The following is a 21,526-nucleotide window of genomic DNA, read 5'->3' as shown; positions in this document are numbered from 1 at the left end:
CAGCTGTATAATTCAACAGTGTTCAAATATTCACACATTACTGTGCTCTTAAATTATTATTTTTTTTGCATAGTGGATTTGTCAACTCAGTCATTGTTGTAATAATTCTTTTGGAATGGTACTGATTTTGCTGCACAAGAATGAAAATAAATGCCTGGTCCCATGTCTGTCCACGTGTTTAATGTATATAGGTTTGTGCAGGCATATTTCTATTTAGTGGACAATGTTTTATTTAAATTTAGAATTCTCATTGCCTCAAAATTCTCTGGTCTTATTCAAATGTACTTTCTAGCCTCTTCCTGGATCAACAGGCCTCATCCAAACACAGAAACCTGTTTTTTTTTCTGCCATCTGCTCTGCTACTTACACCATCATCTACAGTTACTGTGCTATGCTCCAAATAATTGCTGATGCTCAAAATCATGTTTCTGATAAAGTCTAGTATAGCTGATTATAGTCCTGCAAAACTTTCCATGCTGTTTATGGAGGCTCTTGATTCTTTACATGGAGGCAAATATGCCCACAGGCCCAGTAATGCATCAACGCATAGAATATATGGGAATGTTCCACCTTCTTCTTATTCACTTATGTCCCATACTGGATGATTTGCTTCTCCCTATGAGTGTGTGTGTGTGTGTGTGTGTGTGAGAGAGAGAGAGAGAGAGAGAGAGAGAGAGAGAGAGAGAGAGAGAGAGAGAGAGAGAGATACATACATACTGTAAACCAGGATATATCTATATGATTGTTATTATATTAAGTAACAGAAAAATGACTCTTTCCTTAACTGTATCAAAGTAAACATTTGATGTAGAGGTACAGGAATGCCTTAATTTAGAATGTGGCACAAATCAGGAATTGGTGAAATGTGCTTAGTTTGCACTCAATAATTCTAAACTAGAAGAATCACAATGTTTGCTCATGGAAAATGACAGAAAGCACAATTTAATTGTGCATGTATGATGTACTGTATGCTTTTGTTTATTTATTATCCTAAATTGTAATGTCGCTTTTGAGTAGAATTCAATGCTGGTGACTTCACAAACATGCAATTCTCTTCAAAACGATGCAGAACTGGTTACCCATTGCCTCCCCCCCCCCCCAGTTATATCATAGGGCAAAACTATGCACCTAATTGTAATATTAAAAGAATTAAGTTATAAAGTGTTCAGTGAAAGTGAACTAGCGCATAAAGTATGCAATGGATCCTTATTTCTTCTTAATAAGACTTTGAGATACAGGACAGTTAGCATTTTAAGATGTCTAAACTTCTGTTTTAGAATCTACAAATCTACTTTTAAAAATACTTTGTCCTATTTTATCGTGTGTAGAATGTCAGTGAGAGATCATTTAATCAAACCTGCTGCTTCGATGATTTGAATGTAAACCTATACCTTTGTCTTGACTTTATGCTGTTTACTGCAGTCATCCCATTTTTTTTCATTGATATGAAGGATAATAAATGTAAAAAAATGAGTTTGGGGAGACAATCCATATATCATATACTCCAGACTAATTTCACTGGTGCGTAATAAGTACATTTCAGGTCTGCAAGAGTTGTGCCTCTTGATGGTGACCAAATATAATTAAATTGCAAACAACCATTAAAACTGAAAGCATCTTTAGAAGCTCAACTAAAGCGACAGTACATATACTATCATTACTACCACTGGTGTTGATATAACCAGGCAGAGGCTTAATTATAAGCTCTATATTTTTTGGAATTTTCAAGTACTATTTTATATATATCTCATTATTGTATTATAGATCAATGTGGTGTTCCAATCATATCGCTGTTACCAGTGACGTGCGGTGAGGTTTATGGCTGGTGAGGCTGGTGACGTCATCAGGAAGGCGGGGAATTCTTAACAAGGCGCCGGCCACGACTCCGTTTCCAGGGTCCTTTCGTGAGCGAGCTGGCAGGGAAATGGTAGCCGACGGTCCGAAAAGTCCATCGCACTTTCTGCTCTCGAGAGCAACTTCCCGTAAACCTGCCGTTGCTCAGTGCGAGGAAGGGAGCCGCTCGTGCATGCGCATTCGCCCTGGAACATGAGCTCCGGCGTCAGAACCCGACAGAAGGCGGGGAATGGGACCACGTGTGCAGGAGGTAGGCTGAGGCTAGAGGAGCCTCCTGCACCTCCCTCTGTCCTGCATATGTGGTCCCATTCCCTGCCTTCCTGAGTCAACATGAAGGGGACCGCGGCTTGCGCAGTCCCATTCCCCGAGGCTCCTCAGCGCCTTTTCCCTTTTTTTTTCATGATGAGAGTGGTGAGGCTCTGCCTCCCCTGCCTCCCCTGACCGCACGTCCCTGGCTGTTACTGATGTGACATTTATTGCTGGAACCAATTAGTTTTTGTTTCTGTTAGAAATACTTGTTCTGTTGTCATTCAGGTGGCATTTTTGTAAATACACTGCTAAGTATGGTACATATATACTGGTGGTAATGGGTAAAAGATTAACCGTCTTATTTCTAGGGTACTTGTACTGAGAGTTACTATAGTGGATGGTGGCTACCTAGGCCATATAGAATTGAAACATTTGGCAAGTGCAGACAAAAGTTATTTGAAGAAGCTGTAGTGGGCTAAGAAGACCCTAATCCAGCAAGTGCCTAAGGCTGATGTATTTGTAGGTTTTAAATAAAGAAATTAGGGCAATTCAAGTTAAAAAAAAAAGCCTGAGCAATATAACTCTTCCCAAAGAAAAACCACTGCAGTAGTTGAATATACAGCTCAAATTCAGAATACAGACGCTTCTAGGAGTCAAAGAGTATTTCATAGACATTGACCTACTAGTAAAGTTTTCAAAGGCATCTTGTTGCCAACTACATAACAGCACAGGTTTTTTTTTTAGCCACAAAAATACAGGAAGATAAGATACACATTCTAACACACAACAGTTTCCCCAGTACCACAAAAAAAGGTTTTCAAAAATCTCACCAATGCAATTACTCCCACCCCAACGTAAAAACAAAAAAGAACAGAATCCAGAAAGATCTTATATGCTGCAGGTTTTCAGTGTTTTTTTTTTAAAAAAGCTCACTTACGTAAGGTTTTCAACTGGAATTAGTTATAAAAGAGTAAACATTGTTAATACTTATGCAGTTGGCCTCTGTCGATAGAAATAGGCAGATATCTCTGTTATTAGTAAAAGACAAAGGTTAGAATCATTTATAAAAGCACCTAGAGTGCATTCACTAAAACAGTGGGGTTAAGGAGCACTGAGTTTGCACTTTCTTTAGTTATTGTTTAGTCAAAGTTCCTTTTCCTGGCGTTCCTCAGCTCCCAAAGTGTCCAGTTCTTTTAAAATACATCGAAGTAATTTGAAACTAGGTATTCTGGAAGCTTAACCATAATGCACTTTTTTTCTGACAGATTTTTTTTAATACAGACATCTCTGGAATGGTGGGAGCGTAGTTTATTACCTGACACAGCTTTATAATTTTTGTTTAGAATTCATGAACAGTATGGTTGATCCTAAAGGAAGTGATTTCAGAGAGCTCTCATCAAAGTTCTCAGTGTGTGACTTAATATGGGTTAAGGCAAGCATATATTAAACAGCCTTTAGGGCAAATAACTTCCTGTCTACTGACTTCAGCTTCAGCATTATCTAAAGATCTTTAATCTGTATGGACTAAGAAGACATGGCTCCAGACAGAGTACAAAAGAGCCTCAAATAGCTAAAACAGATGAGATTGTTTCATAAATCAGAGGCAAGTGCAAAAAAAAGGCAGAAGGTAGACAGTGGCCAGGAGATGGCACCACTGTTGTTGTTTTTTTTTAAAAAAAACACCTTCTGTGTAGGAACTTGGAAAATCAAAGTTGGGAGTGACTGGATCTTGTGCACTTCTGCCAGCACTAGCTAGACAGAGAGGCCCTTGTCTCTGAGTGTTTTATTATATATTGAAACAGAAAAGTTAGGTCTTCTTTCATTCTTCTGCAACCTGTAGGAGGCTGTGCAAGTAGATCTTTGTCCAGTCTTTCATCCCCAGGACAGATTTAGCTTGTGTCTACTTAGACCTAGAAAGAAAGAGGAAAAAAAAAGATAAAGACATTTTGTCACAAATATAACATATCCTTCATCAGTTCCCTTTGAACAGCATCATGAGCCTAGTTCTTGGCCCTTCTCCAAAATTATCTTAATCCATTTTTGCATCTACTCTAAAGTTCTTGTTTAAACTACGGTTAAACTACAGTACAACCACAAAAAAAAAAGCCACATCATTTAATATCAAAGAATATCAGAACAATTCAAAGTTAATTGAAAGAGTAAACGGGTATTTTGGTTTGACCCTGGAAGTCCAGTTGCCTTTTTTATGTGATATTCTCCTGATATTCTTTATAGTGTATACATGTATATCAATACATGTATACTATTGTATAGCAATAGCACATAGACTTATATACCACTTCATAGTGCTTTTACAGCCCTCTCTAAGTGGTTGACAGAATCAGCATATTTCCCCCAACAATCTGGGTCCTCATGTTACCCACCTTGGAAGGATGGAAGGCTGAGTCAACCTTGAGCCGGTTAGATTTGAACTGCGGAACTGCAGCTAGCAATCAGCTGAAGTAGCCTGCAGTACTGCACTTTAACCACTGTGCTATCTTGGCTCTTTATATACATTATTCACCTTAACATTTTCCTACTAGTAGCACCAATAGCAACAATCTGATACCTGAAGAGATGGGAGAGGGTGGTTGAGAGTGTGGTCCCTATCCATTTCATGTTTCTATTTAATAATTGTTTGGCTTTTCTAGAGGAATTTCCCTGTTAAGGGAAGAGGGAATGATAAGAGTGAAGAATTTCTCTAAATCTAGTGTTAACTTCCTAATTTGCAAGTCTTAGCAGCAACACCTCCATAGGGACAATGGTGAAAGCAGCTGGGAATTCTATTTCACCACTGTTTAGATAGCCTTAGATTTCTGACTCCATTTTAAAGCCAGTGTGTTGCAGTTAGAGTTGTCTCAGTTTTCTTCATGTTATCTGGGCACTGTGAGTGATAAGGTGACAACTGTTGGCTGTTTCTCAATAGAACAATAGGATCAAATCTCAGTGAACTGTAGAAGGGGATATGATACAACTGACATTTGTTTTGGCTCTTAGGGACATAGTGGATTATAAGCAAACAATGACATTCTAAGTTTGCTCTTCTAGCTTAGAGAAGAAGCACAACAAAATGCGGAGAGGAAAATGGAGTAACAAAACGCATCAGGGCAATGGAGTCTTTGAAGGTACAGTCTTTGGAATCTGGACAACATAAAGGTTTAATAATACATGCATAAATATTTTTACATGATCACAAATAATGGAATCAATGTAAAGTGTCTAAATCTTTATTGATTCCAGTGAGTGAATCCCAATATGGCTTAAGATGGATCACAAGATCTGAACTTCCTTATCTAAAGGTTTCACTTAAAAAAGCAAATTGTATGTCGTTGGATTTGTGGCTCCACATAGATCAGAGTACATGCATGACTGAAATACTTCACACTATGACATACAAAATCCTTCAATAGTAGTGAGCTGTTCTTGAGCAATTCTTCCAATGCAACCAGCATCTGGTTCCTTTCCTTTCCTTTCCTTTCCTTTCCTTTCCTTTCCTTTCCTTTCCTTTCCTTTCCTTTCCTTTCCTTTCCATCCCATCTCTTTTCTGTCAACCCAGTTGTATCTCTTCTATAAGGATTTCTTAATATATCTGCCATTACATAACTCAAAATTTAGTTGGCACTAATTTTTAATCTGTTGATACAAAACCCATTTCTAAGATTCAATTCCATTTGCTAAACAAAGCCAAAGTTTCGCTTTCTTGTTGACATGCCAAAGCCTCACAGAATATAATCACTGCAGAAATCCATGTCATAATCAGGTTGGTTATTTACATTTATTAGGCTATATTTAGACTGGTTATTTATCACAAATCAGGACATAGAGTATTTTGCTTAAGATGTGCTTGATTGTGTCAACTGAGGCAGAAGCCTTAGCCTCCTAATAAATGAAAGGAAAACAATTTCCAAGCACTTCTGGTTCTCTCTATATATCTTCTCTGCCTTTCCCCTACTCTTTCTCTTCTCCTTTAGTACTGTATTTTCCTGAAAATAAGACAGAGGCTTATTTACTTTTGACCCCCAAAATAAGCTCTTAGTCTTATTTTTGGGGAAGCCTTATTATTTTTGAGGTGCAGGGGGCAGTGAGTGTGGTCACCTTATGGCTGCTGCTGTGTTGCAATATTTTCGGGGAGGGCTTATTTTAGCGCATGCGCTCAAAACCCCGATTGGGCTTATTATCTGGGGAGGTCTTATTTTCAGGGAAACAGGATAGAAGAAAAAAGAAATAACATACTTTTGAGGGCTTTTACTCACTACTGGAGGCAAATAATTTCTGATTACTTTTTGGACCATTAGAAGTAGAGATGACCTACCTACGTTACTCACTAACAGTGATATTATTTAAGCTGGGTCAAGAGGTACAAATGGCTCAATAGCAGTTTTTTTCCTTCCTTGCCTTGTATCCTTTAGAGACCTTCCAGAGTAGGGGTGTCAAACTGGTGGCCTACAGGCCGGATGCGTCACATGCAAGCCATGTCCACCCCAGTTCCACAAATGGGGAAAAGTTACAAAATATCAGCCGTGTCGGCAATGTGATGCGGCGAGTTTGACACCTGTGTTCTAGAGGAACTAAGCTACTGGCAGTACTATTACCACTTTATTTTACAGTGCGATAAAACTTAAAGAGTAAAAGAGAGGAATTAAAGAAGCATATGATCCTGCTTAGCATCAGTAAAATTATAGACTGCATGTGGAACAAGTGGATTGGAGGTAAATCTGTCAAGAAAAGGTACTCAACCTGAGGGACCACAACTTGGCAATGTCGTGCTCAGTAACATGTAGCACTCTTTTTTACTTTCTGAAATGTTGATAAATGTACAGGATTAACACAACCTGGCTATCCAAACATACCTATCATCTGAAACATGACACCCTTTCTTGGTCTTCCTAACTCCTGGATTATTATTTCTACTAAACTGCTACCACATAGTCATTTCTCATCAAACTCTTAAGTCTTGGAGGAAAAAATAATAACATAGATATGGAATAGGAGGCAGATAATTTTGGTTAGACAGTACATCACAACAAAAAGGCTCAGAAAGATGTTGCAGTCATTGCTATGTTTGTTTTAAACCATGGTTTGTATAATTACCATTTTAAAATCCTGGTTTGCCGAATAAGAGGCAGCTGGATTTACACGACCGTAATCCAATTACAGCAGCGGCGACTGAGTTTACACATTGCATTAGTCAAAAGTACACATCATGTGGTGTGAATCCAACTGCTGGGCTACCTGCTTCTTCTGAATGTCAGTTGGCTTGTAAGAATTTGCCAGACTGTAACAGTAGGTCCTCTACTTCTTTATTAGAAATACTATGCTGAAGTTACCAACATACTGTATCAATGAGGAAGCAGTTTAAAAATGAAACAAAGCAGAGTTTGAAACGTTCTTCCTGTACTCCCGTGTTTCAGCTATATGCTTCAAAATTTATGTTGACTCCTCCAGCCCTCCAGCTTCACGTTTAATAAGCTCTGTGAATACAAACTGCTACTCTCTAAGCCGAGAACATAAAAGAATGGAACAATATCTCAGCTAGGAGGGTCTGTATGTTGATGAAGAAGGAATGCAATTAGAATTGCTCTAAGTAGAGTTGTGTTAGGTGTAGGTCAAGGTAGTCCTTGACTTATTGCCCATTTATTTTGCTTGTTAGAAGGTCACAAAAGGTGATCACATGGCCCAAGGACACTGCAACTCTCATAAATATGAACAGAGAAGCATCTGAATTTTGATCACAAGCCATCACGTGAGGATGCTGCTGTGATCCTAAGTGTGAAAAATGGTCATAATAGGATCATGTGCTGCTATTTCTGGCTCTTATGACTACCAACCAGAAGCTTCTGAAAACATTAAGAAAAAAAATCGCACATGGTATTTATTTATTGGAAAGCAGCTTATTAAACAGGCAGACCAAAATCATGCTAACATAATATATTGAAAGGAAAGAGACAGAGACACCGTTTTCAATGTCCCTAAAATCTGGGATTCCCTTGCTGATTAGCATGGCATCTTAACAAAATAATAGATTTGGAAGGGACCTTGGAGGTCTTCTAGTTATAAGACTTCTAGTCTTATAATGTAATTGGGGTCTTCACAGCACATGTCTGTAAGGGTGCCATCATATTAGGGTAAGTGAGAGAGTTCCCTTCCAATCTTTTGAAACTTCAGCAGCCTTGAACTTTTCAATGTCACTGCTCTGATATTGGAAAAGGCAGGGCATAGATTGATGGTCATGACAAGCTTTAGATATCCTTGCTCCCCAATCTTTCTCCTTTCTATCATGCCTTCTAATTAAGTCCTGGATTTAACACAAGTATGACACTATACATACATGAAGATTATATTTATCCCCATTTTTGGTCTCGTGGAGTTTTTGGAGGAGGGGAATTTTAGTATGCTATGAATATTTTAATTTCCAATGTTTCTGTGTTTTGTTTTTGATGATCTGATAGATTTAACTTGATCTGATTAGTTCTTATGTTGTTTTAAGAATAGCCATCTTGCATTGGCCTCTTATCACACACACACACACACACACACACACACACACACATATATATATTTGTGTTACAACCCCTGGTATGCCTAAATAAGTCTCCCTTCATTTCTTTATCAGTACAAATACAAATACAACACACATATATATATATATATATATATATATATATATATATATATATATATATATATATATATATATATATATATATATATATATATATATATATATATATATATATATATATATATATATATATATATATATTCATTCAGGATACAAAACCTATAAACAGAAATGTAGTTTTCAAAATACCTATCAACTTGCTTTAAAAAAAAACAAAGCAAAACACAGACTATTTAACTTGGTATTTTTCTTGCTTACTGACAAGAAGCTATTCAAGGTTTGGATCATGGATCTCCAGGCCTTCCTGGAAACTGATTGTGGGACTTTATACATGCAAAGTATGAATAGTGCCATGAAGCTATGGTATTTCTCTTCCCGCTGCTTCAATAAAGTTGACTCAGTCTCTAAATCTAGAGATTTTTGCATTATCAGAACCACAAAATAGTCACATCCTCTTACATAAAAAGCACCATATTTTTCAGAGTATAAGATGCACTGTTTTCCCCCCTAAAAGAGGGTGAAAATTTGGATGTGTCTTGTGCATCAAATGTAGCCCCACCCACTCACCAGCCTCCCTCCTTCGGTCATTTTCGGCTTGCGACATTTTAGACCTGTTCCAGGCTGCAGGGACTGCCACAGATCATTGCCGCCTCTGTGCCTTGAATTTTCAGCCAATCTCCTCCGCCTAGGACAGCCTGAAAATGCAACATGCAGAGGCCAAAAATGGGGTGTCCGGAGGCTGAAAAACGGTGCACGGAAGCGGTGATCGACAGTGATATGCTCTGGCAATCCTCGCAGCCTTGAACGGGTCTGAAACTGACCATTTGGAGGCTGAAAACGCGAGGCACAGAGGCTAAAAATGAACAGCTGATTGGGGGTATTCTGGGAGGCCAATCCACCCACCAATCAGCTGCTTATGCTAAATCAGGCTGCAATAACGTGCTGAAGCTGACCTGGCTGTTCGGTATTTGCTGCAAGGATGCTAGTCAGAGATAGGCTATGCTGGTAGGCAGTGGCAGAATTTTTTTTTCTTGTTTTCCTCCCCCAAAACTAAGGTGCTTCTTATACTCCGGAGTGCCTTACACTCCAAAAAATATGGTATATTCATATGTTTCTAATAACCTGTGTATGGACAAGCTGAACTTAACAGTAGGAGCATTGTCCATAAGGAAAGCTAGTTGATTTCCGTTGAATGTCCACATTAATGTGCTGGAGTTCACAAACATTTTTTAAAAACATTTCTTCCTGATGAAGCGGGTTTGATTAATGACAATCTCAGAGTTTGACCGGCCTAACGCATCTGTCACCATTATATTCTACCTTTCAGTGCCTTTACACGAAGTATTGCACAGGACAAAATGCCGCATGCTATCAAAGTAATAATTTATTATGAATACATTGTGAACTAGCATTATTCAGGTATCATTGAATAATTTTCTTTGAATTACAACAAATAATTTTCTTTAATTTTTTAGTATGTCTTCAGCAGTCCACTGAAGAAAAATGAATGTAGATACTCACATATACATTGGTTGTAGCTGTAAATGTGACGTCTTCTGTGGGCCTTGATAGCCGTAAGAGTCAAATCCACCTATGAAATCAACTGTAAAAGGAAGGTATTTTTTTAATTGCTGACATCATTCTTTGAAGGGCTAGATATAATTACTTTAAAACAGCTTTACATGAAGACTATATCGGCCAGCAGCTTCTCTTCCTGTCTTCAGGAAGGTGCCAGTCACAGATTTATTAGTATCTATCTGTATAATAAAAAGAATTATACATTGGTTCTGTTGCCAGCAAGCAATCCACCTAGGTGGTGTGTATAAATTGCTCATTTATTGAAGCTACAAACAATGCAAAACCATTCCCTTGAAACTCCCAAATGTTTTAGCTAGTTGTGATTATAGGTATTACATATTTGCTGCCACACTATGATTCCCTGAAAAAGAGATGCAAGCAGGTGGACAATTCTTTTCAAAAAATAAAAGGCTTCAGCATGGGAGGAAAGGAGGGAGAAATGGAAATAGAAAGGAATAAAAAAATAATCATTTGGAGAAAAGCCAAAATCCACAATGAGATGATAAACCTATTAGCACCCCAAAAAAAAAGACATAAAAAGCATGTTGGTTTTGATTTCTCCAAAACTTTTAAATAGGCAAGATATTATCAAAAATAGGGGATAGGGAATAAGGAAAAGCAAAAAAAGAGGAAAAAGGAAAAAAAAAGTCTATACATTTAGACTATAAGGTCAGTAGAATAAAATCAGCCCCAAAACATAAGCCCGGGTTGACTATATTGATATCACATAACCATGTTATGCATAAAATAATTATTTTTCTCACTTCTAAAAACAAATATATTTAGTTCACTCTACTACTTATCAGAGATGCCTTGGCTTGGCATCAAAGAAACCCTATATGTTGATCAATATTAAAGACTGTGTAGACCATGCAGGGGTGAGTTCCTGCCAGTTCTAACCTCTTCTATAGAAGAGGTTCCACAAATCTACAGTGCCGCTTAGAACCGGTTCCAGCTCCCTCCCCCCGCCCGTCCGCACATCATCAAGATGAAGAGCGAGAGGAGGAATTCTGGGAGTTGAAGTCCACAAGTCTTAAAGCTGTCAAGTTTGAACACCCCTGGGGTTTTTTTTTCTAAAGGGTTAGGGGTGCAAGGGTCTAGTAACTTGACAGCTTAAAGACTTGCACACTTCAATGCCAGAGTTCCTGAGCCAACATGACTGGAGGAGGAATTCTGGGAGATGAAGTCCACAAGTCTTAAAACTGTCAAGTTTGAACACCCCTGGGTTTTTTTCCCTAAAGGGTTAGGGGTGCAAGGGTCTAGTAACTTGACAGCTTTAAGACTTGCGTGCTTCAAATGCCAGAGTTTCTGAGCCAACATTTTGGTTGCTAAGCAAGAGCGTTGTTAAGTGAGTTTCACCACATTTTACAAGTTGACCACTCCCACCCGGTCACATGGCCAGCAAGCCACTCCCACAAAGCAGGTCACACCTACAGAAGAGGTTCTAAAAATGTTGAAACCCACCACTGAGACCATGAGTGTCAAGCTCACGCGTCATGTTGCTGTCATGTTTTGCGATGATTTCCCCATTTGTGGAAATGGGGTGGGCATGGCCTGCACGTGATGCATCTTGCCTGCAGGCTGCCAGTTTGACACCCGTGGTGTAGACTGAATATGGGAAACCTTTGGTCCTTCAGTTGTAGCTGAACTTCAATTCCCAGAATTGCTGCATGTTGGCCAAACACCATAAGGAACTGAGAGCCCCGTTTGCCAAGGAGGCATGCCTAACTTTATATTTTCTTTGACCCAACAAGTAAACACATTTTGAATAGTATGGCTAACGCTGCTATATTGCAATTTTATGTCACAAATTATTTTAATGTTTATTGTAGCAATAAAATCACTATTATGCTAGGTTTGCATTACAGATATGCAATCCGATCATTTCCCTTAGCTTGATGGTGATGGTGCTAAATATAGCACAGGGCCATAGAATTGTGCCCAATATCCATAAGCTATATTATAGTACCATGTACTCAGAACTGTCAGTCTTACATAGCATCCAGCCTGAAATAAAAATTTTATTTTGACATCTTGAACATTTTTCCCAATTATTGTTCTTTCCACTAGGCATTTTAGCATGGAAGTGCCTAAAAAGCTGCAAAAAGTTTCATCAGCTCCTTTTCTAATAACACAGATATAAAATAAATACCAACAGATGCTCTAACTCCTAAACTGATTTATCAAAAGTGCTTTGGAGCTTTGCTTTGTATCTTGAAAAATAATCATCCAATATCACTACTAATTAAGCTTCTTCTTTCAGAAAAAGCATAAAAGTGCTAAGATATCTTCTCACTGATATAAAACATCAAAGGCTAAGAAATACTTTTAAAAGAAGGAATTATGTTAAATCTCATGAAGCCCCAAAATCTATATGCTTATCTAGAAGTAAGCTTGATTGATGATTTCACTGAGGCTTTAGTTCTCTTTACACTAGAATGCAGCAAATATTAATCAGGAAATAGAAGATTCAAGCATGCTAGTACCTGGATATATAAATGGTCTTTAACTACATTTCTCATGCAAAAGATGATGCATGAACATAATATAATCATCTTCTTACAGTTCCCCTAGATTTTCCTAGCATTGCTTCTTCTTCTTTTGCATCATAAAACCTTAATTATAAAAGGAAATGGCGAATAGCATGCAATCACCATCTTTGCTCAGCCTCCAGATGAGGTATAGAGAGATTAAGCATCCTGCTTTGGGGAATGTTGTGTTGGAAATAAAACATAATTTCTTTCTCTAACTGAGACTTGCCTTTTCTTCTATTATGCATTCTCAAGCATAGTCCTGAAACTTTGTGAGCTGGAGAGTCCATTTGGAATTTTGAAAACACGAGGGCTCTCTCACAAAATGGCTGCTTTCAGGACACATATGTACAGAATGGCAGCCATGGCAATATAAACAAAGATCTGATTTAGTATGATGCTACTTGTCAGTCACCCTCATCTCTCTCCTGCAGGATGCTCCAAATTATCTCAGCTTACCTTTGTTCTTTTCTTAGTCTGGTTGAACATATTCCTAAGCAAAGAACTGGGATATAGCCATCCATTTCTTTAAAAAATTCATATAAAATAAAAACTTTCTTGCAAATAAAGATGATACTAGAGATTAGCAGTTTGCTTTTCAGCATGAGAATTACAAGAATTTTTAAAAGGTAGGGAAAACTATCATCTGTCAGATAGAATTATGCAAGCAAGGCATCAGGTTTAAAACATTTAGAGCTAATATATGCAGTCCTCACTCAATGACCACAGTTGGGACTACCACTCTGCCACTAGGTGACATGGACATTAAGTGAAATATCATGTGACTTCACCTGTCTTATGACATCAGTTCCATTACTGTCATTAAGTGAATCACTTACAGACATTAAGCACATCGCATGACTGTGGGTTACAACTTACTGCAAGCTTCTCCACTGAGTGTCAAAAGCTGGTTGTCCTAATCGCATGATTGTGGGACACTGCGATATTTGTAAGGACCAAACACACTTTTTCAGTGTGACCCTAAGTCCAAATAGTCACTCATGGGTCAGTTGTGAACCACGGTCTGCCTATAATTCTTTCAAAATGATACTTTGAAACATGTAAAAAATTCAGCCTCTGCTTGGATTACTAAAGGAGCCACACATTTTCCCAGGCTTGTGCAGTTACTTCAAAGGTTTCTTCTAGATGTCTCTGCATACTTGTGTAACAAAGGGACTGTGTATGTCAATACACGCATAACCAGTACCTGCAGAGACAGTTGTGAACAGCTTTTGAAACAGCCATATGAGCCTGAAAAAGACACAGTTGCTTTAATGATTCAAAGACAGGTGCTTTGCTTGTGCTACCACTGCAGTTTATGAAGCCTCTCATTCAAATTCTTTGTAAAGATGTAATATTTAGTGTGCACAAAATGGAGAGATGCATGGGTGGCAACAGGACTCCCCCCCACCCCCCCGTGTGCAAATGCTTCCCAAACAATGAAAAGAAGACATCTGAATAGCAACTTAATCTCTGGTGATTTTAACAAGCCAGATTTTTTTTTTTGGACAAGAGAGGATGGAAAGGAATAGTTAGTTCAGAGCTACTGTTGTTTCTCTGATCCTCTTGGATGAGAACAGCAGGAAGCCTCTGTGTCTTGTAACAACAAAGAAATTGCTGGGTTGAATTGTGATTTTTCTCCCTACATTGCTCACTTTGTAATCCAGAGACAATGGGAAAAGGGCAGCAGGGCACTTTAAAAAAATCTACCTGTCCACTTTTAGACAAAACAAAAAGATAAATAAAAAACACCAGCCACTGTGATGTAAAGCCTGCAATGATATTAGGGAGGCAGGAAGAAAAGGAATTGTCCTCTCCCTGCCTGCATTGGGGTAGACAAAGCACACCCAATAGATATACATACTAAGCACAACATCAATCATTGTGTGAGAAATCTTTTGCAATTCCATTTGTAGGATCCAGGGGAAAAGCAATTAGTGTGTAGCTCTAGGATTCTCTAGCCTTCCATCTGGAAAAATCCTACATTAGGTTGGAGTGAAGGATTAGCTGCTTTCTGATTAGGGGATGAAACATCTATTCCATACAGGTTAAATAAATAAACATATTCTTTGATTGCAAAAATATTTCAGTTGTTGTAATGACTATTAAATCAATGTATGCATTTTTAGAGAAATGCTTATTAAGGCACCCATCCTAAAACATGTATATATTCTCTCAGATGCACAGAATTAATTTCTTACAATCCTGGATATGTGTCAGCTAGTTCAGATAAATGCTGAGAATGATGAAAATAAAACTGGAACTGAAGAGATAAACTCCCAAATGTAAGAAAATAAAAGACCTCAGAGGACTTATTTAGAGTGTATCTATCAACATCTTTTACAAAATTATATCTCTAAAAGATTCAAACAAATATCAAGCTGTATATTCTATTATGTAATCTTTTCATATTCCTCCTGACTTTTCATATTCCTCCTGACTGTCTTTTTTAAATTTTAAATTTTAAATTTTTATTGTATATTGGATTTTTTATTTGTTAATGGTTTTAATTTGTCTTAATGTTTTAATCTATTACCTCCTCCGTGCATGTATGTCTTTTGTATATATGTATGTTTATATATGTCTTGGTGTACGCCGCCCCGAGTCCTGCCCGGAAAGGGAGCGGCTAATAAATCCAAATTTATTATTATTATTATGGGACCCTTGTGGGTTTTGTATACTTTGCAATGGGCTATTTTAAAAGAAGATTTTTAAAAAACCTTTCACGTGGAGAAAAGGATGAATTCACATTACCAGTTCCTGTATTGATGATTTCATTTAAGAAATGTAGCCACTGCAATTTTTTTCACTTGATTTTATAGCAAATGAAAACATTCTGATTGTAATGGCTGGCTTAGATTAGATGTTTCACATTATAAGATTACATGTGTTATACCAAAAATACATGTTTTGTTCAACAAAATCTCATGTCTAGAGAGCTGACTGAAAAGATGCCTAAAGCATCTTTTTTAAATAAAGAAAGAAAAAGAAAGAAAAGAAAGAAAGAAAGAAAGAAAGAAAGAATGCGGGATCGCATTCTACCACATACATCCCTGCGACCAATTCGCTCACACAGGGAGGGACTCCTCCGGGTGCCGTCCACCAAGCAATGCCAACGGGCGGCGCCTAGGAGTAGAGCCTTCTCTGTGATCGGCCCAACCCTCTGGAATGACCTCCCCCCCCCCCGATATTAGAACTACTAATGACTTCTGCTCCTTCCGACAAAAACTTAAGACTCACCTGTTCCGACTAGCCGGCCTGGCCCACTTATAGTTCTACTCTTATCTCCTGGCGGATATTTTATTTGGGATAGCTTTTAAGGTTAATGTTTTTACTTTTTTAAATTTTAAAATTTTTTTAATCTAACTTAACTAAATTGTACAGGGAACTTCTACTACCTCCTCCAGTCCTATGTTTAATTTATTTATTGTATACTTATAACATGTATATTTACTGTTTAACTATTTTAATATGACTGTACACCGCCCCGAGTCTCTTTTGAGAGAGGGGCGGTCTAGAAATCCAATAAAGTTAAGTTAAGGAAAAAACCTAAAAGTGGATGTAACCAACCATTGATATGAGGTTTGAATCTACATAGTACCAATAACAATGATAAAACACCAATTCTTCCTTCCCCTTACTGTATCTGCAGATTCTGACAGCAACTATTTTGAAAAGGTGAGCAAGACTAGGCTCTTATAGGCACTCCAGATGGTTTACCAGTTTTCTTAGTGGCTAAAATTGTCCATATCCATTCAGGACTGGATAGATTCTACAGTGGTAAATGAGACAATGTCCTACATGGTAATTTGGGATTCGTTTGAGTATGTGATGCCTAATCAAGTCAATAGGGCACTTGCTATGTTTTGAAGGCTCCTTTCTGTAGGCTTCCTGTTTCCTTAGGGGTACCAGGCAGGACATGAATGTTTGGATGCGGGACCCTGTCAACACTTCACTGGCCATTATTATATAATTATATGATACAACATGATATAATAAGGCAATCAATTATGGTGGCATTATGCCACTAGCACTAAAAAGGTGAGTATCCCTCTTGGTGAATCCTTCTTTGAATCGCTATGCTCCAACCCTCAGATTAAGAGCCATGGTGGCACAGTGGTTAGAATGCAGGACTGCAGGCTACTTTTGTTGACTGCCGCTGCTAGCAGTTTGGCAGTTCGATTCTCACCAGCTCAAGGTTGATTCAGCCTTCTATCTTTCTGAGGTGGGTAAAATGAGGACTCAGTTTGTTGGGGGCAATATGCTGACTCTGAAAACCGCTTAGAGAGGGCTATACTTGATTACTCTTCTGCTCACCGCTTCGATTTGAGATCTCTGTAAGCCAAACTTGTTGAACTTTGGGGTGAGCAACTTTTCTCTAACTGCAAGTGTGTATGTTTAGTAAAGTGAGGAAGCTCCTTCTTTGTGTATTTGTGTGTGCTTGGCCTGGAACAGGACAATAACATCTAGCTATACATTGGCACTCTGGACCAAGCCAGAGATACTGTGGAAGCCTTGAACTGGTACCTGGAGGCTATAAGGATCTAGGTGGGATTAAACATGGTCAGTTTAAATCCCTACAAGACAAAGTTTCTGTTTGTCAGTCGTATGGCATACTCTTTGTTACAGTCAGCATCTCAGATCCACAGCCTTTCTGTAATTGGCTGATAAACATGGACACTGAAATACATGGGGCTTCCCTTGGGACGCGCCCGAAGACTGCAGCTAGTCCAGAACGCAGCCGCGCGGGTAGTCATGGGGAGTACCAGGTACTCCCACGTAACACCTCTCCTGCGCGAGCTGCACTGGCTGCCTGTGGTCTTTCGGGTGCGTTTCAAGGTTCTGGTCACCATCTTTAAAGCGCTCCATGGCATAGGGCCTAGCTACCTGCGGGATCGCATCCTCCCACACACATCCCTGCGGCCAATTCGCTCACACAGGGAGGGGCTTCTCCTGGTGCCGTCCACTAGGCAATGTCAACGGGCGACACCGAGGAGTAGGGCCTTCTCTGTGATGGGCCCAACCCTCTGGAATGACCTCCCCCCCGACATTAGAACCACTACTGACCTCCGCTCCTTCCGACAGAAATTGAAGACACACCTGTTCCGACTGGCTGGCCTGGCATAGTTATAACGTCTACCTCCTGGCATACATATTTTTTACTGGTTTTTAGAGGGATTGTCTCTTTTAAATTTAATCTTATAGATTACTGGGATTTTAAATGTTGTATATTCTGATTTATTTACTTAGCTGTACAGTTTTGCATCTCTTTTTATCCTGCTCTCATATACGTATATATGTATCTATTTATTTAATAATTTTAATTTGTTGTATTTCTGATACGGACTGTACACCGCCCCGAGTCCCTTTCAGGAGAGGGGGCGGTCTATAAGCGCTAAGAAATAAATAAATAAATAAATAAATAAATAAATAAATAAATGTACCCCACAGTGTGGGGAAAATATTAAAAATGTGTCCTAAATATCCACCACTGTACAATACTTAAAAAAACTTAAATATTTATAAGTGTAGAGGTACATGTTTATAGGAAAGATCATTATGGGAATAATCACATAAGTCAGACTTCCAATACAACTTAGGAAATGCTTAACAGACTACGTCAGAATGTAATTTCACCTAATTTGTCTGTAGAATGTTTGGATAAATACAATGTATTTGTATCTGTATCCACAGGAAAATGTTCATCATTAGTTCTTTTTTCTTCAGAGATCTCTCTTAGCTCTGAACTAGTTCCAGTCTGGTGACAAATTGAACAATACTAGATAAATGTATTTTTTCATTCCCATTGTTCTTCATATACTAGATGAGAAAAAATGCAAATTCCCCTTAGTGAAAAATAATCTGAGACCTAAGCATCACTCTTTACATATAGTTTTGGAACACAAGACCAACATCATTTCCCTAACATTTCAATATCTAAAATTTGAGAGAGAGAGAGAGAGAGAAACCTACACACACATTCAATCATTTGCTTGCTCACACATGCACTGCTAGTCATTCCCAACTCCGGGGGCAGTGCGTATCTCCGTTTCAAAGCCGAACAGCTATCGCTGTCCGAAGACGTCTCCGTGGTCATGTGGCTGGCATGACTAAATGTCAAAGGCGCACAGAACACTTTTACCTTCCCACCAAAGGTGGTCCCTATTTTTCTACTTGCATTTTTACATGCTTTCGAACTGCTAGATTTGCAGAAGCTGGGACAAGTAACAGGAGCTCACTCTATTACGCGGCGCTAGGGATTTGAACCGCCGAACTGTTGACCTTTCTGATCGACAAGTTCAGCATCTTAGTCACTGAGCCACACCGTCTCTGTTAGGTCCAAAAAAGCCTTTACAATGTGGCTAGTCAGCATTATGCTACTGACTAGTAAATCAGTAATTATGTACAGAATCCCCTGGAATGTTAAAGTGAAGGAGAAAGTGAGGTAATATTACTGGCAAAAGGTATCTGTGAGACACCAAGAACTATTAACAAATAGGTTACAGTAGCAGCCAGGTAAGATCTGACTTGTGAAATGAAATATGAAATACAACAAAGCAGCGATGTGGAAAAACCCATGCCAGCAACTCAAAAGACTGTGGGAGAAAGGAGCTGTTCACATTTAGTATGATTTGCAGAATTAGGAGATGAACAGAGTGGAAGAATGAGATGCTGTGAATTTTTGCTTCTTCCTCTTAGGTTGCATGATTAAAAATCAGCAAAATTACAGACAGGGACAGATGAATGAATGAAGCAATTCTTTTGAGTCACTGCAGTGAGTTATAATGGTAAAATGATCAGCATATGTCAGGTATAGTTCTTGAGCTTTAAGTGGAAACAAGATTTCTTCCATTATTGGAATTTCATCCTGTCGAACGTGTATATGCAGAGGCCATCTTTTCCGTGACATTTCATATTTGTGAAATACTTTTGGCAAATCCCCTGTTAATATCCAGCCAGCTATTGTACCCGGGAAGTTACAAGTCTCTGCTTTTAATTCATGAATTTTGAAGGCGTATCAACATTATGGTTTTAGTCAAAACCTTTCTGGATACACTTTACACGTACAGTATAAATAAATTTCTTCTCACTCCTGTGGGTGGTATGTGTCTTCCTTGTTCTTGGGTCCTCTACCTGGCAGTTTGAAGGGTTGAAGGTTCTGTGTATCTTAGCTCAGCATCTTAGCTGTTCCTAGAACTCTGCTGTTTTGGACAGAAAGCATGTGACTGTGGGATGCTACGACAATCATATATATTATATATGTGCTCTGGTTGTAAAATACCCACATTGTGACCTCCTGACTGTGGGGACACTGCACCAGTCATAGGTTTGAGGACTGGTTGTAAAATTACTTTTTCAGCATAGTTGCAATAACAAAATATCATAGAGCAGTCATTAACTGAGGACTATCTACATCAGTCTTGGCAATACTGTACCTGAGTGGGTAATTCTGAGGGTTGGCTTTAATATTTGCATTGTAAAATGTCCACAATCAGCCGATGAGGTGGGTAGAAATTTAATTAATAAATAAATAAAAATAATCATCCAAGTTAAGGAAAGCTGTCTTATTGGAAGTGTCTGCTATTATGCTGTCAACAGTTTGCTTTAAGTCACTCTTACTATTCCTGGACCTCCTCCTTCTTGACTGTGTATTCATGGGATCCTATATATTCTAACTGGTATTTCTTAAATATTTTAAAATCAGATTTCCTAATGTCCAAGATGCACGCTGATTAGATTCTATTAGATATCCTTTGGGTTTACTTAATAGAAAAGATGCAGTACATTCAAGGTACTATAGATTCAGACTGCTCTGATATTCACCTGCTTGCAAACAACACCTATTAGGTTTTTAGCCAACTAATAGTGTTAGCATTGACCAAATGTTTAGAAATTGCCATCTCTTACTCATAAAACCTGAAAGTCAGTGAGCAGGGAACAATATAGATATTCATAGCACTCAAAAGAACCTATATTTCATGCATACAATTCAGACAGCGCACAGAGAAATATAATTTATATTTTCTCTCTCTGAAGTCAGATTTCAGTTGAACCGGGGTATTTCCAGGATCATTTCCATAATAATGTTCCATTTTTACATTTGGAGCATTCTAAAACTGTCCCCGAAGGATTTTCAAATTGAACGAATGCTTTAAATAAGTTGAGAAGAGAAAAAAGGAGAAGAAAAGAAAAGAGGCAGGCCCATGCTCAATCAGTGCCATTTAGAGACAGCCCAAGCAATGAAATAAATCTCTAATGAAATAAGTTTTCAGTGGAGATTGCTGTAGACAATTTTATTAGAAGAGAAATATAGTAAGAAAACTGGTACGTATAAATGGAGGAAAACTCCAGCAGGAAGATTAGTATTCTGATAGGTGAAAGCAAGTATGGGTCAACAACAATTATGGCCAGATGTTCTACCTTCAGGCAATTCTCTTCTTATGAATTTGGCTGAATTCATTGTTCATGGATGTAAGCCAGGGGTGTCCAAACTTGGGAACTTTAATACTTGTGGACTTCAACTCCCAGACTTCAACTCCCAGAAGCTGGCTGGGGAATTCTGGGAGTTGAAGTCCACAAGTCTTAAAGTTCCCAAGTTTGGACACCCGTGATGTAAGCTATGCCTTGGGATACATATGGGATTTGGAGACAGCTTAGACTGAGTCTTACTCACAAGAAATCTTTGCAAAAT

At 38.4% G+C, this 21,526-nt stretch overlaps 1 protein-coding gene across 5 annotated transcripts in view; it reads right to left on the bottom strand.

The window, feature by feature from the left end:
- Window positions 1-2,162: 2,162 nt before the first annotated feature.
- Window positions 2,163-21,526, bottom strand: part of NKAIN2 (sodium/potassium transporting ATPase interacting 2) — a gene marked incomplete at its 3' end in the record, with an annotated part of 634,996 nt that continues 615,632 nt past the window's right edge. For 3 of the 5 annotated variants that reach the window (XM_081942719.1, XM_081942721.1, XM_081942722.1), the window contains one exon: window positions 10,243-10,328. In XM_081942719.1, the coding sequence (XP_081798845.1) occupies window positions 10,243-10,328 (86 nt within the window). Of the gene's footprint in view, window positions 4,014-10,242; window positions 10,329-21,526 lie in introns of those variants that run through there. The other 2 variants (XM_081942718.1, XM_081942720.1) reach the window with 1 other exon arrangement.

Source organism: Natrix helvetica, assembly GCF_964273705.1.
Source record: "Natrix helvetica genome assembly, chromosome: 2".
NCBI lineage: Eukaryota > Metazoa > Chordata > Lepidosauria > Squamata > Natricidae > Natrix > Natrix helvetica.
The sequence above is the reverse complement of the archived record's forward strand: the minus strand, read 5'-3'. Positions and strand labels throughout refer to the sequence as shown.